A 16,003-nucleotide genomic window follows, 5' to 3' on the forward strand; every position below is an offset into this window, starting at 1 on the left:
TTTGTGTCCAAAGATAGCTTGTGGTTAATCTGGGTAAGACTCGGGTTATGATCTTTAATTGCTTAAAGACTTCTCATCTTCACTTCCTTTTTCAAGGACAGGAGATTGAGATCACTTCATCTTATACAAACTTGAGGGTTAAGTTTTCTGGTCCTCGGTTCAGTATGAGATCGGTGATTCAGCCCAAAGTCAACAAGGGTATGCGCTCTCTTGCTATGCTTGAGAAGCAGTGCTTTAGACATCACTTTCAGCATACCTCCTCCAAGTTATCCCTCTTGGACTCCCTTGTGTGGCCGACTGTTCTTTATGGATTGGTGGTTTGGGGCCTGTCTCTCCTTGGTTCTGATTGAGCAGCGATTCAGCAGGTTCAGACTTTGCTCTTGCGGCACATCATTAGATGTCACAAGTTTACTCCTCATAGTATCATTCTTGCAGAGTTTGGTGCTCATCCCTTCAGTCTCACGGCCATATTTGATCTGATTTAGTTCCTCCATCGTCTACGTGGTTTTGCCGATTTGGTTGGTGAACGTGATAGATACTCTTGCTTGGCATATTGTTCTTTTGTCACTACAACGAGTTCTAATTCATGCTCTCAGGCTCGTTGTTGGTATGCATAGGCCTCTTCTCTGCTGAGTTCAATTGGGATTGATATTGACTGTCTCCCTCCTTACCAGTTCTCACTAAATGCCCCAGCTCATCTCCTCCCCTCTCGGCAGGAATTAAACGAGCATGTCAGACTTGACATTTATAGATAGTACATTACTACTACCTGGATTAACCCACCTAGTGGTCTTCGTCCTAGGATGTCCTTCTATGCAGAGCACTTTTTGGAGATCTCTGATGGGATTATTATGCGTCCTAGTTACCTTTCTCGACAATGGTCTCACGCCTTCCATATCTCCCTGGGGTCCTTCAGAGTTGGTTCTCATCGTCTCCTGGCTCAAACTGACCATCATATTGATAGCAGGGAACGCATTTGTCAATTGTGTACTTTAGAGGAGATTGAGTCTAAGACTCACTTTATTTTTCGTTGCCCTATCTATTACGAGATCAGAGGGAGGATTTTCTGCCTGTTCTAGAATTGTTTCTCTCTTTCTGGTCTTTTTAGGTACTATGACCAGTGGAGCCTTGCACTTTATCTTCAGGAGGCCACTATACTCCATGATAGTACATTACAATCACTACTCCCTCACCGGCATACATCTACTCAGCTCATTACTGCCTTTTTCACACCCTTATCCCCTTTGAGTGGTGTAAAAAGATTGTCTAGTTCTACCAGTTGTTCCGGTCACTCCAGGTCTGTTAGACCCCCTACCGGCCTCTTGCATCAATGGCACTCTTCTACGAGTTCGCAGAGACAAGGCAGAGCTTCTATCAATCAGCAAGTGTATCCTTCTATGACTGATTTCTTTCTGCCTAGAAAGGACTCTTAATCTTTGTCTTGGCCTCTCTTTATTCATTTTCTTCTTCTTTGTTGTTGTTTACTTTTCTTTCGGACACCGTTTGTTGTTCCTACTATTGTCAGCTTTTTGATTGTTCTCTTTTAGTCCCATAGACCTCTTTGTGGTCTCTTGTTGGACATTAATATCATTATCTTATCTTATCTTGGTATTTAAACCTTGATGAATAATGAAACTACTTTTTTTTGTATCCTAAGACTTAATAGCATATGGAAGAAAAATATAAAAATTGCCTCCCATAAGGGATTGAAACTTAGAATAATGTTGCTTCCTTGTAAGGTATGGTTCAATATCTCTCGATTTACATTAAAAAACCCTCCAAGCTATTTAACTTCACTTCATTGAAGAGTTCTAAATTGTATGCAGACTGGAGGTAGTATCCTATAGCTGATCCAAATGTTATCATAGAAAGGGCATTCCATGCAACGATCTCTGTTTCTATTTCTCATGCTACATATTACATGCATCCTGCTTTCCCAAATTCTTTCAGTATTTTCCATATTCATTGAAGAGTTCTAAATTGTATGCAGACTGGAGGTAGTATCCTATGGCTGATCCAATTGTTATCATAGAAGGGGCATTCCATGCAATGATCTCTGTTTCTATTTCTCATGCTACATATTACACGCATCCTGCTTTCCCAAATTCTTTCAGTATTTTCCATATACATGCCTCAGACCTGATTTTATTTGAACATATCCTTGTTTTAGCTATTAGAGTCTTCTCACTCCATTTGATTTGAAATCATAAAGATAGAGTTGGTGTTTCCTAGCTGAATTCTTTTTCCATATGATTGATCCAAATTTTTCGTTCACATATTTTTTTATTTCCAAGTTAGTGTTTGCAGGGACATTCAATGTAAGGTCCCACATGTTCATCCATTTATTTTGTTTTTTCAATTTATATCCCCTCTCATGTTACTCCTCATGGTTTATTACCATAGGTCACCACTTTCTCTTCATGCATTTTACTTTCTTCAAATACCCTGATCGCCAACTCAAGGTGACTTTTCTTAGAGGTAAACTGCATGTGTCTGGTTGAGAATATCTAATTTGAATCCACTCAATACCACTCTGTGCCTGCTCATAGCATTCTCTACAATCCAAAAGTACATTTAATCTTACATGCAACTAATAAATTAGTAAGATACAAGGCATGACATTTTAATAAAAGAAGAACAACGGATTCAAAAACATATTTCACCTCACTAAATGGCTCCTTTATATCATCCCGCTCAATGGCACTCTCCTGAAATGGCAAATCAGAAAACAAAAATAAATATTTCAACATGGAAAATTCAAAATCAAATGAAGGCCAAATTAGAAAAAAATTCTGCAAATTACTTACATAATTTGGGAAGACCACCATATCAACATCATCTGGAACATCCAACAGCAACTGTCTCAATGAGTACTCCTTGGCACCAGCTGGATGAAGCAGTTCGTCTGTGTCAAGATGGATAATCCAGTCCATATTAGCTTCCTGCAAAACCAAACAGGCTGATCAAATATTACACCAAACACTGAGGAGACTAATGTATCCAACATATAACAATTTTAAATTAAAAAGGTGACATAAGTTCATATATACAAATGTGAATATCCATTATTCTTCCATGTCTCTACCATTTGCAATCAATTAGGAAGTTAATTTCAATCCAACATAGCAAGCAATTTTCTTACATCCTTCTAGCTTGCAAAATCCACGAAACGGTAAACAAATAAACTCGTCACATAAAGCCTCGGCAATTTCGACCTCACAGAAATTAAAGCAAATAAACACCTTGCACTCTTGCAATTGAGGCCTTTCGTCAATTAGCTGGGCCTTTTAAACAATGATTAAAAAATAACACGAAGAACAAAGACAGAAAATTTTAATTGTGCATAGCATACAAACACAAACATTTAAAAGCATAACTACCAAATTGGCTTGAAACCCAAACTACTCTGGGTGCAGAACATTTTAGAATCAGAATCGGAAGCAATTTGCTGTGTATTCAAGCATGGCATTAACTACTAAATCCATTTTCACTTGAAATTGAACCCATGCATTCCCAGGTGATTCTAGGACATCTATAGGTTGTGGAAATCATTCTCAATGTGATTTGACCTATTTTTTACTTCTGGTATTGAGAAATTTTTATTTTTACTTCTGATCTTTAAAAAGGTGTCCTAACCCATCACTTAAACCTCAGCAGTCCCTGCACTTTCTCTTCCACTTAAAAGTCAGCACCCTTTCTCTTTTCTGGTAGCATGCCCGCAAAGAGCAACAGAAGGATTTTGACATTGATCTTATTATGGCAACAATTTTTGGTGGTATTATTGACCTTGCGTGCCCATACTAGAAAGGATGAATCCACCACCTAATCTATAGCCCACGTGCCGAGGACTTGACAGCATAAGCTCAACTGCTTTGGCATGATGCTATAACTCCTGCATACTTATGTTACGAAGAACAACTTTGAGCAACTTTGTAGGTACTATTGAAGCACATAGACTCATAATTGCTTAAACTGTAATGATTCTGTGGCAGTTGCCATTTGCTGCTGGCTATCTTTCATGTCTGTTAATGAGCAAAAAGAATTGGAGGAACGAACGAAAATAAAGAGGCTGGCAGGAAATGCATTTATTATCCAACGAATAGGGCGATTACATATTATTCTAATTCTGAACAATAATGTCTATTATGACAATCACCCTTTGTTAAAGTCGTAGCTTCAGTCGGATTGAAGCACATGATAATTCAGAATAGTACATGTATATGTGTGTGTGTGTGTGTGTGTGTGTATATATATATATATATATAGATATGTTTGTGTGTGTGTGTGCGTACGCATGTCTGTGTGAAACATGAATTACTTATATCGATTGAATCAGTATTACCTCCCCTAACATTATCAGGGTCCACTTATATAATATTTAACGTGGCATCTAATTCACCGATAATGTTTTAGACTCATATTAACCACTGTATCATTATATTATCAGGCAAGGTTTAAGTAGTACGTTATAACGCTGACGATTCATGTCCACATAGGGACATGACCCTACATGGTACAAGTACTATGTAGAGTGATGTCCCTACGTGGCCATGACTCCACGTTCCATACAAATAATGAGTGAATTCGCTATAAGAGAACATGATTAATCCAAGGCATAATAAGTATCTACAGCAGCAAACCAAAATTAATATCTGCAGTCATTCATTAATATATATTCTCTCTGCTATATATCACAGGTTTTTCAGAAGATTATCATACCAATTCCAATATCAAGTCTTGTGTGTTTGCATAGTTCTAAACAGTCAGAGTATAGCAGATTCTCAGTAAAAGAACATTGCATTTCCAATCTGTAACTGTATCAGAGATCTTATTTTCTTTTACAACCTTTACAAATTCATTTCAAATAAGTATACTTTATTTCTAATTTTCATGGCATTTTTGTTTATGGTGCAGGAGCACATTAAATTTCAAGAAGACAAAGATATAAACGCTAGAGAAGCCATTTGTAATAAGTTGTCAAAGGAGGTCTTAATATGCTAAATAATGTAAAAAATGTTTATTTAATTGGTGAATGGATCTATTGACATCCATCTAAAGTCATTTGAGTCATTTGTATTGTATTTGGGTCAAGTTGTAAAGGCTATGAAGCCATTTTTTTGTCAAGAATGTAAAAGTTGCGTAAAAAGTTGTAAAATGCAACTTTGAGAAAGTTGTTAATAATAGAAAAATGATGTAAAAAAGTATATGGTTGGTCTTGGGGGTAGTTAGGAAGGTTTATAACTGTCAAATGGATATAAAAACCATTGTATGGTCGAACCAAATCAATTTGGAGAAGAGGGAATACTTTGATACATTTTTGGTGCATTTTATTGCTGTGGTTTTGATTGGTTTTTTTTAAGTTTTAGAGTAGTTTCCAGGCCTTGTACGGCTATGTACAGCCTGGAAACCATGTAATATAGTAATGGATATATAGTATGATGAATCCTTCTTCTCATGCTTTTGGTTTGGTTCAATTTTATGAAGAAATGAATAAGTTATGGGTATTTTGGTGAAAGTGTATGTTTGCAGATTTGAGATTCGCTGAATACAGTCATGTTACAGCGTGTGATGCGGACATATTTTGGAAAATAAAGACCTCTAAAAATATTCATTGGAAAGATAAATGAATTAAATTTCATTTCTTTTTGGTTTGGGTTGTTTTTATATAGATTTGTGAAAGTTATGAAGATTTGAGTGAAAACTGGTTTTTAAATGCCTTCAATGGTGTTGCAAGCAAAGATTTGTGCTTATACATTGATTTATGTATTGGATAAATTAATGGCTTACAGATTTGGAAGCTAGACTCACAAATGGATGATGTGGAATTGGTTTGGGGTTATTTGAATTTGTTTTGTGAATGTTATGTGATGCCCTAGGCAGGGTTACCAGTTTTGTTTCTGGTTTATGACAGAAAATATGGGTCTTGGTTCAGAGTACATAATTCATAATCTGCTTATTGGATTGGTCTCAGATTTGGATATGTTTTAGAATTACTAATTTGGAACAATTCCTCCAAATATTTTTTCAAGAAGATATTTAGAATTGAAGTTATGAACAATGCAATCAGACATCGCAATCTGATTGTGTGAGTGAAGATGTTGTCTTTATCGGTGTATAATGTCAGGGTTCTTTGTTGTAATCTTTGAGATGTTCTTGGTTCCTTGAGGGTGTACCAGCATATTGTGAATCCCTTGAGTTGAACTAAGATTCCTTGAAGATAAATACAGAGGGCTCTGCATCAGTTTAGCATATGCATGATATGCTAAGTTACTGATTCGGATGCGGATCTGGAAGTGGATACAGGATGTGGGAATTTTTTTTATTTTTGGGTACAGATGCATCTGGAAACGTACGTGTGTGTGTGTGTGTGTGTGTACGCAAAGAATTTAAGAAACTGATAAATACAAGAACTTAGAAATATACAAACAAACATCATTTGATAGTATCATAACACGTATGATACTTCACAATTGATCAAGATTCAAGATATTTCATGTCAATTAAATAGTTCAAACTTTAAACTAAAACTTCAATGGCACGTATATTCATGTTCAGGACTCCATGTCCAACCTACAAAATCAAAAATAGAGTTTATGATCCGATGTCATTGTTCACTAATCAAAATCATAAGGATTCTCAAAAAAATCTGGATCCTCATCATCTCCATCCGCTGCAAGGTTGATATCATTTGAACCAAGAAACGTTCCACTTGTGCTAGATGCAAACAAAATGAGAACAGTAAACCCAGCTAAAAACAAAATAGAGATAGAATGGTTGAAAGGCCTCTATTTGGGCCGTTTTAGGTTTAGCAGTTAGCACAAAAAAATATAATAAATTGGGCAACTAAGCAAAAGTCACTCACAAGCACCCAAATGCGTTTGGATGCTTGATACCCACATCCAGGTGCCTATGAGTTGCATCCAAGTGGCACCCACAGAGCTTCCATCCGTATCCACGCTTCCGTACATATCCACTTCCGGCCCCAAACATTTCCTGCAAGTACTGGTATCTCAGAGGATGTGTACTATTTTAAATTCAAGTCCCAATTTTTGGCCACAAATTATATATATATGAATATTATATGTATTTTTTGGTATGGACATAAGCCAAAACACACAAAAAATGCCATACAATGGTACTCGATTGAGATTTTGCAACTTAGATTAAAAGCAAAGGATAGTTTGTGGCTTCACGAATATTACCAAAATCATTAACTGAAATTACAAAATACTTTTTAACAAAAGTCTAAAGATAGTATTATGGTCATGATTAATCCAAACTCAAAGAATCTTGAATAAAGTCATATTTAGTCAATGTAACCCAAGTGGGTGCACTCGGGTCAAAAACCCCAAGCACCGGGTGCACCTACGTCCTTGGTGCGGGTACGTCGCGCACCCAAATATCCCCAGCGCAGCAAAAACGCTGTCGCACCAGCCAAAGCACCCGGGCAAGACAGGGGGACACGGGTGCATCCACGGTGTGAGGGTGCAAGGTGCATCAACACCTTTAACTGGAAAGTCCAAAAAAAAATTTTTTGCAATTTTTTTTTAGCAAGATAACCCTTATTGGGTGTGGGTCCCATGAGGTCTATTTCAAGGATTAATAAGACCAATACACCTCATTTTTATTCCACATTTCCATTTCATTGTTTTGGAGAAGCAAGGAGCAAAGTGAGCAAAAGAGGTTGGAGGAGTTTGTGAGAACTTGGTGATTTTGTGAGGGATTGCAAGATCAAAAGGAGCAAGAGGAGAAACAAGATTTGATTTGGCAAGCATTTCATCAAGTTCAAGGTAGGTTTTTTTATTTTATAGTATTTTTTTTGTTTTAGAAATCAATTTATATTTAGTATTTACTTTTAGCTTTGCATTGAAAAATTAATTTTTGAATGTTTCATTCTTGAATCTTGTTGATAATAGATAGTTGATAGTTCTATGATTTTTATATTAATTTTTTGTTTTAAAAAAAGGCCAAAACGTATTTAGCTTACTATTTTTTATATTCTAAGGTTTTAAGTAGACTGAATTTAGTTTTTTTTAATATATTTTAAATAATTATTAATTACTTGGGCTGAAATGTATCATGATTCATAATCATTTCTATTTTGTGAAATGCAATTTTATAAATGACATCTAGATCCAATCGAAGTGTAGAAGACATGGAAATTAATGAAGTGCATTTGATTATGAGCTTGAGCCTGAGGGAAGTGATCATGGGCTAATATAGATGCCCAATCTAAGGAAGAGCCTCCTTATGTTGCACCAGGGGTGCCTTCTATTAATTGCCCTTCACAAATTTTGGCACAACTTGCTATGGGTCCTTATGATCCAAAGTACCCTCTAAAACAATTTGCTATGAAAATTACATGATCCACACCTTCAGGTGGTAGCACATCGAAATGGAAGTGTAATATGTGTGGCGGAGAATGGTTTGGTAGCATTACGAGAGTTAATGCACACCTTTTTTGGACTGGCTATGGTGTGACCTCATGCATATTCTTGGCAAATCTTGAGAATGTGAAATACAAAATTTAAGTGAACAAACTATGGGGCATTTCTGATGATATTGAAGTCTAGTGCCTAGATCTTTGGCTGCTAGGCAACAGGTACAGAGTATACAGCGGCTACAAGGGCAGCGAGATACATCTACTTGTATCTTGAATCAGAGAGCAAGGACTATGCCACCTACATCATCTGTTTCCTCACCTACACACAGTTCACTTGGGGGAAACGGAAAGCAACTACAAGTCGTAGTGGTAATAACCCCATTGCTCATTTAGTTAACATGCACACAAGGGAGCGGTTAGATGATGATGTTGGTGATTTCTTCTTTTCTAATGGCATCCCTACGCATGTGGCTCGATCTTGCTATTTTGTGAGAATGATGTCCATGGTAGTGAAAGAGGGAGAGCCATCATATGTGCCACCAGGTGACCACAAGCTGAGGACCACAGTGTTGGATAGGGCCTATGACAAGGTTGGAATCTTTATGAAGCAGATGAAGGCATGTTGGATGGATTCAGGTTGCAGCATTATCATGGATGGGTGGACGGACATTAGTCATCGTCCACTCATCAACATTATGGTCACATGCACTGAGGGCCCATACTTTTTAAGCGCAATTGATTGTTCAAGGCATCGTAAAGATGTTGGTTTTCAGTTTCAGGTGCTGCCATTTTGTGAGGATGGTGTCCATGACAATGAAAGAGGGAGAGTCATCATATGTGCCACCAGGTCACTAAAAGTTGACCGAAATGCTGGATAGGGCCTATGACAAGGTTGGCACATGAAGGCATGTTGAATGGATTTAGGTTGCAGCATTATCATGGATGGGTGGACGGACATTAGTCATCATCCACTCATCAACATTATGGTCACATGCATCGAGGACCCATACTTTTTGAGGGCAGTTGATTGTTCAAGGCACTGTAAAGATGTTGATTTTCAGTTTCATTTGCTTAGGGAAGTCATTAAGGAGGTTGGGCCACAAAATGCGGTCCAAATTGTGACAGATGCAGCACATGTGTGCAAAGCTGCAGGGAGGCTTGTTGAGGCAGCCTATAGGCATATTTGGTGGACTCCATGTTGTGTTCATGCCATGAACAATGCACTCAAAGACATGGGGAAAATTGACTAGATTAGACAAGTGGTTAAAGATGGGAGAGGTGTAGATTTTTATCTGCAATCACCATAAATCACACATTTTTCAGGAGCTTTGCAAAGAAGCAATTCTTAAAATAAGCTGAAACCAAATATGTCTCATATTATATTATCTTGGAGAGGATGATTGAGTTGCAAGAGCTATTGCGACTCATAATTATGACATAAGAATGGAATCGATGGCCTGAGTCTAGAACAGAGCAAGTGAAGAGGGTAAAGGAGACAGTGAAGAATGATCAGTTTTAGAGTGATGCAAAATACATAGTCTCCATCATTACTCTAGTGTTTCAGGTAATTAGATATGGAGATGCAGATTCACCTAGCCTTGGAGAGGTTTATGTGTGCATTGATTCCATGCTTGGGTAGATGAAGGTTGTTGTGTGTGAGAGAGACCCCACTCTAGCATTCTATACGGAGCACATTGAGCCTATCATTCACCGCAAGTGGGAGAAGTTGAATACTCCTTTGCACATGACTTCCTATGCATTGAATCTGAATTGGTACATGCCTAGGCTTGGAAGAGTCACACCACTTTAGGATGATGAGGTGAAGAATGGGTTCTTTTCGTGCATTGTCAAGATGTATGATATTGAGACTGCTAGTGAGATTCACACTGAGTGGTCCGAATTTGCTAGTCTTTCAAGTAATCCTTAAATATTGATTCAGTGTTCTAAACTCTTTATAATTATAAGTTCTTTTAATTGTTACTTATAGTTATAACTTGTAACTTATTTTAATATTTTGTAAAGTTGTAACTAGTAGGATACTCGAATATTGCAAAGGTGGATCTCAAAACTATGGCACAAAACAATCCCATTTTGTGGTGGAAATGTCATGGGTCATAGAGTCAAAGATCACCTCATTAGCCATCTGATTGCTTTCTAAGGTTTGTAGTTCCACTCCTTTATAATCTTAACTTTAAGAGTTTTACTTTACTAATTTATGATTCAATGATTCAATGATTCAATCATTTATCATTTATCATTTGTCATAAATTGTATGAACGTTTGCTTGTAAGTTGTAAATTTCAACTTTGTTATCTCAAGTTTCTAGCTCCTAAGTTCCTATAGCTTCATCCACTTTGTTAAGAGGAACAAACTTACCTCTAAGAGAGCGAAGAAGTTTGTTGTTGTAAATAGTCTCTTGTGGTTCAAAGATCACAAGACACGGGAGTACAACGAGAACCCAACAACATAATGGGATGTGGAGCCAGAGGATCCAGCTCAGATTGATGAAGATGATGATGCAGCAGAAGCCGGTGTAGGGCTAGTTGGTGTTCCTTTGGAGGATCAGGATCTTACCCACAAGAAGTCTACTAGTTCTAGTGATGAGGACTTCCGTATAGGGGATGATTAGAGAGCACTTGGGATGGTTACATTCTAATTATTGACATTTTGTCATTTAGTTGATTGTTCTCACTTTGATATGGCTATGATACATTATTTCATTTCATTGTTTCATGCTACTCAGCTCATTGTCATCATAAGCATCTTTATGATATTTGGTATTCATATTTGATCAATGAATTTTGAATCTTTCATCTTTGTCATTTTATAAATTGATAGTCAATGGTTGACTTACATGGTGCTATGTGTGGTTTCCATTTTTCATTTATCATTATCATTATTATGTTTAATATATATACTATGTAACCTACCCCCCTCCGTCCCCAAATTGTGGCCCTTCTTTTTTCCCGCACCCGAAACTCGTCTCGACATCCCCCCGCATCGTCACACCCCCATGCTAGTGTAACATTATATTTAGTAAGTACCCATGTAAAATGTTGTTGGACCAATACATTTGTCATTGCAAATGTAGGGCACTTTTTAGAGACAATTAGAATCAACCACCTAATTAATAACACCTAAGCTAAACTTGAAGTGTTTTTTAAAGGTCGTGTTTTTTTCGTCTTATCAGATAGGATGAGGACACATTATGATCTAATTTAATCTTCACCTAGGATTTCATCTAGGGTTGTTTCTTTCTTTTTCCTTTTATAAGGATTCATTATTTGTCAATGTAATCATCTATTTGATCAATCGATTCAACATAGAGGCTCCATCATGGAGCTCTTTTGAATCAATTCATTTCTCAAGGTTGCATAATAATACCCCATTATTTCAATAAATCCTGGGTAACTCTCTCATTGGATAACTAGAACAACTGGAAAAGGTGACACACATAAATTTTTGATGATTTTTCATTTACTAAACGGATAAGATTCTAGATAATTATGAATTATTTTGCATTAGCACCTAAATTTAATTATTTTACAGAATTAAATATTATTTTATTGTGAAAGAAATCAAATTAATTCCTCGAAGAATTAATTATCATTGTAAAATTCCCATGAAAGTGAAAATCGTTACAAGTAGACAAATTGATATTAGCATTATAGTTATTGAAAAGGAAGTTGGCTATAAGGAAGTTACAGCTAGTTAACTACTTGGGTATGACTAGGTTCTTTAAAAGGAGATTAGCTCTTTTGTAAAGGCTTTTCTCCACTCCAAGAAAAATTGCGACCAAATTTCCAAACCTCTATTCATAGTTGAGAGTTGGCAAACTTGGTAATTTGCTGATAAAAGTTAATAATTTTCTTCCTCAAAATTTTATTTCTTTAACTACTCTTTGTGCTATTGAAAATGAAATTGAGGTGTGTATAACAATTTTAGAGGAATATTGATACTCTGTGTGCTACTAATATGTTTGAGACTACTTTTTTACCAACTATATATCTTCAACCAAGATTATTAATAGTATTTGTGCTATTAATAATAATTTATATTTTGATTTTGATTTCAAATATTTATTCTCCGAAGAGGAGTAATTATTACAAAACACCTAGTTGTCGGTTCAAGAATCATTGAAATTTTTTGGGGGATAGGCTTTGGATTCATTTTGGGTTTGTCTATGCAAGAATATGTTGGAAGCATGAATGCTGATGATATTCCTACGGGGGAGTATTGTAGAAACATGATTAGATCATTATCATGATGATATGTTACATTCATAACTGTATTTGTCATTGATGTCAACATAGCAGTTTTCTATGGTATCTGACAAAAGAACAGCAGAAAGATTAAGTAGGTACAGACAGATCGTTGAGTATTTTCAGTAGCGAGGTTAAAGGAAGATTATACTATGTGTCTTGTAAGCGCAGCTAACCTCGGAAGCATAAGATATTAAGTTTGGAAGAAGTTATGCAAGTTTTGGTGAAGATTGTTCTGAGATAGAGTTTACAAAGGCATGCTCTAGTAAACTTGTTATATCTCTTAACAGAGTTGTTATCCTGAGAAACCCAAGTTAAAGATGTGAAGAAGACGCGTTGGTGATGACGTGGCTAACCTCGCCCATCATAATGTTGTGTACGAAAAGATATTTAAGTTGCAAGGCGAAAGATTAATGTTATCGCTAAGTGTAACGTGTTCTGAATGTGGTCCTATAATAATTAATTGAGTTGGTGTAACAGCCGACTCAGGGAATTGTTTTATGGATTTGATATAAGAGGCGGGCATTTTTCTTTATCATGAATGACATAAAGAAAATGATTGTAAGCAGCACAAAAAGAGGAATGTGAAGTTGAGCAGTGCAGAGCAAAGGTGAAGGAAACTTCGATGTCGAGGTTTTATTGTGTGATCCAAAGTTGGATACTTGGATCTGACGTTTGTCACCTAGTCTACAAGATCAGACAGTGATTGGTCCGGTTGACAGAATAGAGAAAGGAAGTTAAAATACAGTGCATACAATTATTTTGCAAGAAATAATTGAGAGATCAGTTGGACAGTAAGTTCAGTGATCTTGCCCCAGAAGTTGTTTGGACGGTGGATCCTTCTGTCTTTTACAACTCTTAACAGGGTTGCACAACTCCTAACAGGGTTGGAATCTTCTAACAGGGATTCAAAGTCTCCTAGTAGGGACTCGTGTACTAAATGTTGTAATAGACTTCTAACAAGGTCCATCTTCTAACAACGAATATTTATATTAGTACATCATCTTGTGGCCATCATTCCCACCGGGGTTTTCCCTCTAATCAAGGGTTTCCCTAGTTAACATATATGGTATAATTGTCTATGTGCATCTTGTTATGGTTGCTATTTACTTTGGTTGAATGGATAGGATTGTTTAAAGTTTATAAATGTTTGAATTATTGGATAATTGATTCACCCCCCCCCCCCCCCCCCCCTCTCAGTTATCTCGGTGGACTATTGTTTCTAACAACTGGTATTAGGGCACCAGGTCCTTGAAGATAAAGTTTAACAACTTTTGGAGATCCATGGCAAACATATTCAGGTAGGATAGTCCGAAGTTCAACGGAACAAATTACGACAGTTGGAATGAAAAGATTAAGACACATCTGTTGTGTATGGGTCCAGGATATTAGATTTTGACAAGATCAGAAAAGACGGTCATTGCTTAAAAAGATTTGGAAACTTGTATCGAGGAAGAAAGGGAACTTTTCATGTGCAACATGAGAGCTAGAGAAGCACTATTGTCTGCACTTCCTGAAATTGAATATAATCGGGTAAAGTCAATTGATACTTCTCATTTGATTTGAAAAGCTTTGGAAAATAGTTTTGAAGGTGATGAACATTCTAAGAAATTGAGGCTACAACATTGGATTTGTGCATTTCAAGATGCTAAAATGATGGAAGATGAATCTATAAGGACATATGTAGGCAAGATATCAGAAATTACTGCAGGTATTAGATCTCAAGGAGGAACCAAAGAAGATGATGAGGTGATATGGAAGATATTGAAGAGCTTAACACCACCGTTTAAGCCAGCAATTCAAATGATACAATTGCTGATCTCTTGTACCAAAGATTTCACAAAGGAATCATTGCTTGGAAGACTTGAAGCAATTGAGAATAAACTTAGATAGTCTGGAGAATTAACTAGAATAGAAACAGCTTTCAGTGCCTTGAATATTCAACCTAGTTTATCAAAGAGCACAAGTGCTAGAGGAGACTTTCCTAGCAGCAGCAGATCTGATGAGGATAGAAAGATTGAAGGAGTAGCCCTTTTGGTAGGAAGAGAAAATGACGGTAAGAAAATCTTCAAATGTTGGACTTGTAATGAATTTGGTCATTATGCATCTAAGTGTCCTAAAAGAGAGAAAAAGTATAGAAGAAATTTCAAACCTAGAAGAGATAGAGAATATATGTATGCAAATGAAAAAGATGATTTTGATGAACAAGCACTAAGTGCTAGTGATGATGAAATAGGATTTGTAGCAATTAAAGAAGAAAGTCCAGAGAAAATAGCTTTGGTATCACAGATTGAAAAGAAATCTGATTGGATAATTGATAGTGGTTGTTCACATCATATGACTGGTGATATGAACAAGTTTGATGACTTCAAAAGTCAAGATGGAGGCATTGTCAAAGTTGTAAACAATGTAGCATACCAAGTTAAAGGTGTTGGATCTATGATTCTTGATGGTAAGACTAACAATGAGGATGTATATTTTGTTGATGGTTTGAAACACAATCTTTTGAGTGTTGGATAACTAGGATATAAAGATTATCAGTTGCAATTCATAGAGAAGACCTGCATGATAAAAGACAAAGATGGAAAGGTAATTGGAACAAGAACCAAAGCTAGAGGTAATGTATTTCAGTTGAATCCTACTGAAATGACACGTTTGGTTGCAAAGGTAGATGACAGTTGTTTATGGCATAAGAGATTTTTTCATATAAACTTTGACAATATTGTGAAGATTAGTAGTATGTTTGCAATTAAAGATTTGCCTAAGATCATAAAGTCTACTAACTCAATTTGCAAGGAGTGTGGTCTGGCAAAGCATAATAGAACTTCTTTTCCCAGCAAGAAGTTTACTACTACAGCCAAATTGGAGATTGTGCATACAAATCTCAGCGGTCCTACGAAGACTAAAGGATTCTATGGTAAAAGGTATTCATGATTTTAGTTGATGACTTTTCTAGAATGATGTGGGTTGCATTTTTTAAAGAAAAATCTGAGGCATTTGATAAGTTCAAGATATTCAAGAATAGAATTCAGAATGAATCAAGTATGAAGATTAAATGTTTAAGATTGGATAGATGAGGAGAGTTTACTTCAAAAGAGTTTAACATCTTTTGTGAAGCTAATGGAATCAAAAGACAGTTATCAACTCCGAGAACCCCTAAACAAAATGGTATTGAAGAGAGAAGAAACAGATTTGTAACAGAAGCAGCAAGAGTTATGTTAGCTGAGAATGATGTATCCAAGATATTTTGGAGAGAAGCTGTGAATACAGCAGTCTACACTATGAACATAGTGCAAGTCAAGAAAGACACAAACAAGATCCCTTATGAATTATTGTTTGATCACTCACCTATAGTTAA

At 36.4% G+C, this 16,003-nt stretch overlaps 1 protein-coding gene across 1 annotated transcript in view; it reads right to left on the bottom strand.

Moving 5' to 3' along the window:
• LOC149528294 (glycosyltransferase-like At2g41451) overlaps window positions 1-16,003 on the bottom strand; it is a 138,396-nt gene that overhangs the window by 44,151 nt on the left and 78,242 nt on the right. The window contains exons 5-6 of the mRNA XM_089811504.1: window positions 2,808-2,942; window positions 2,664-2,708 (exon numbers count right to left, since the gene is read on the bottom strand). Of these exons, the coding sequence (XP_089667630.1) occupies window positions 2,664-2,708; window positions 2,808-2,942 (180 nt within the window). The remainder of the gene's footprint in view (window positions 1-2,663; window positions 2,709-2,807; window positions 2,943-16,003) is intronic.

The sequence above is a fragment of the Cupressus sempervirens genome, chromosome 11, assembly GCF_028749045.1.
Source record: "Cupressus sempervirens isolate cs-2001-9-10 chromosome 11, ASM2874904v1, whole genome shotgun sequence".
NCBI lineage: Eukaryota > Viridiplantae > Streptophyta > Pinopsida > Cupressales > Cupressaceae > Cupressus > Cupressus sempervirens.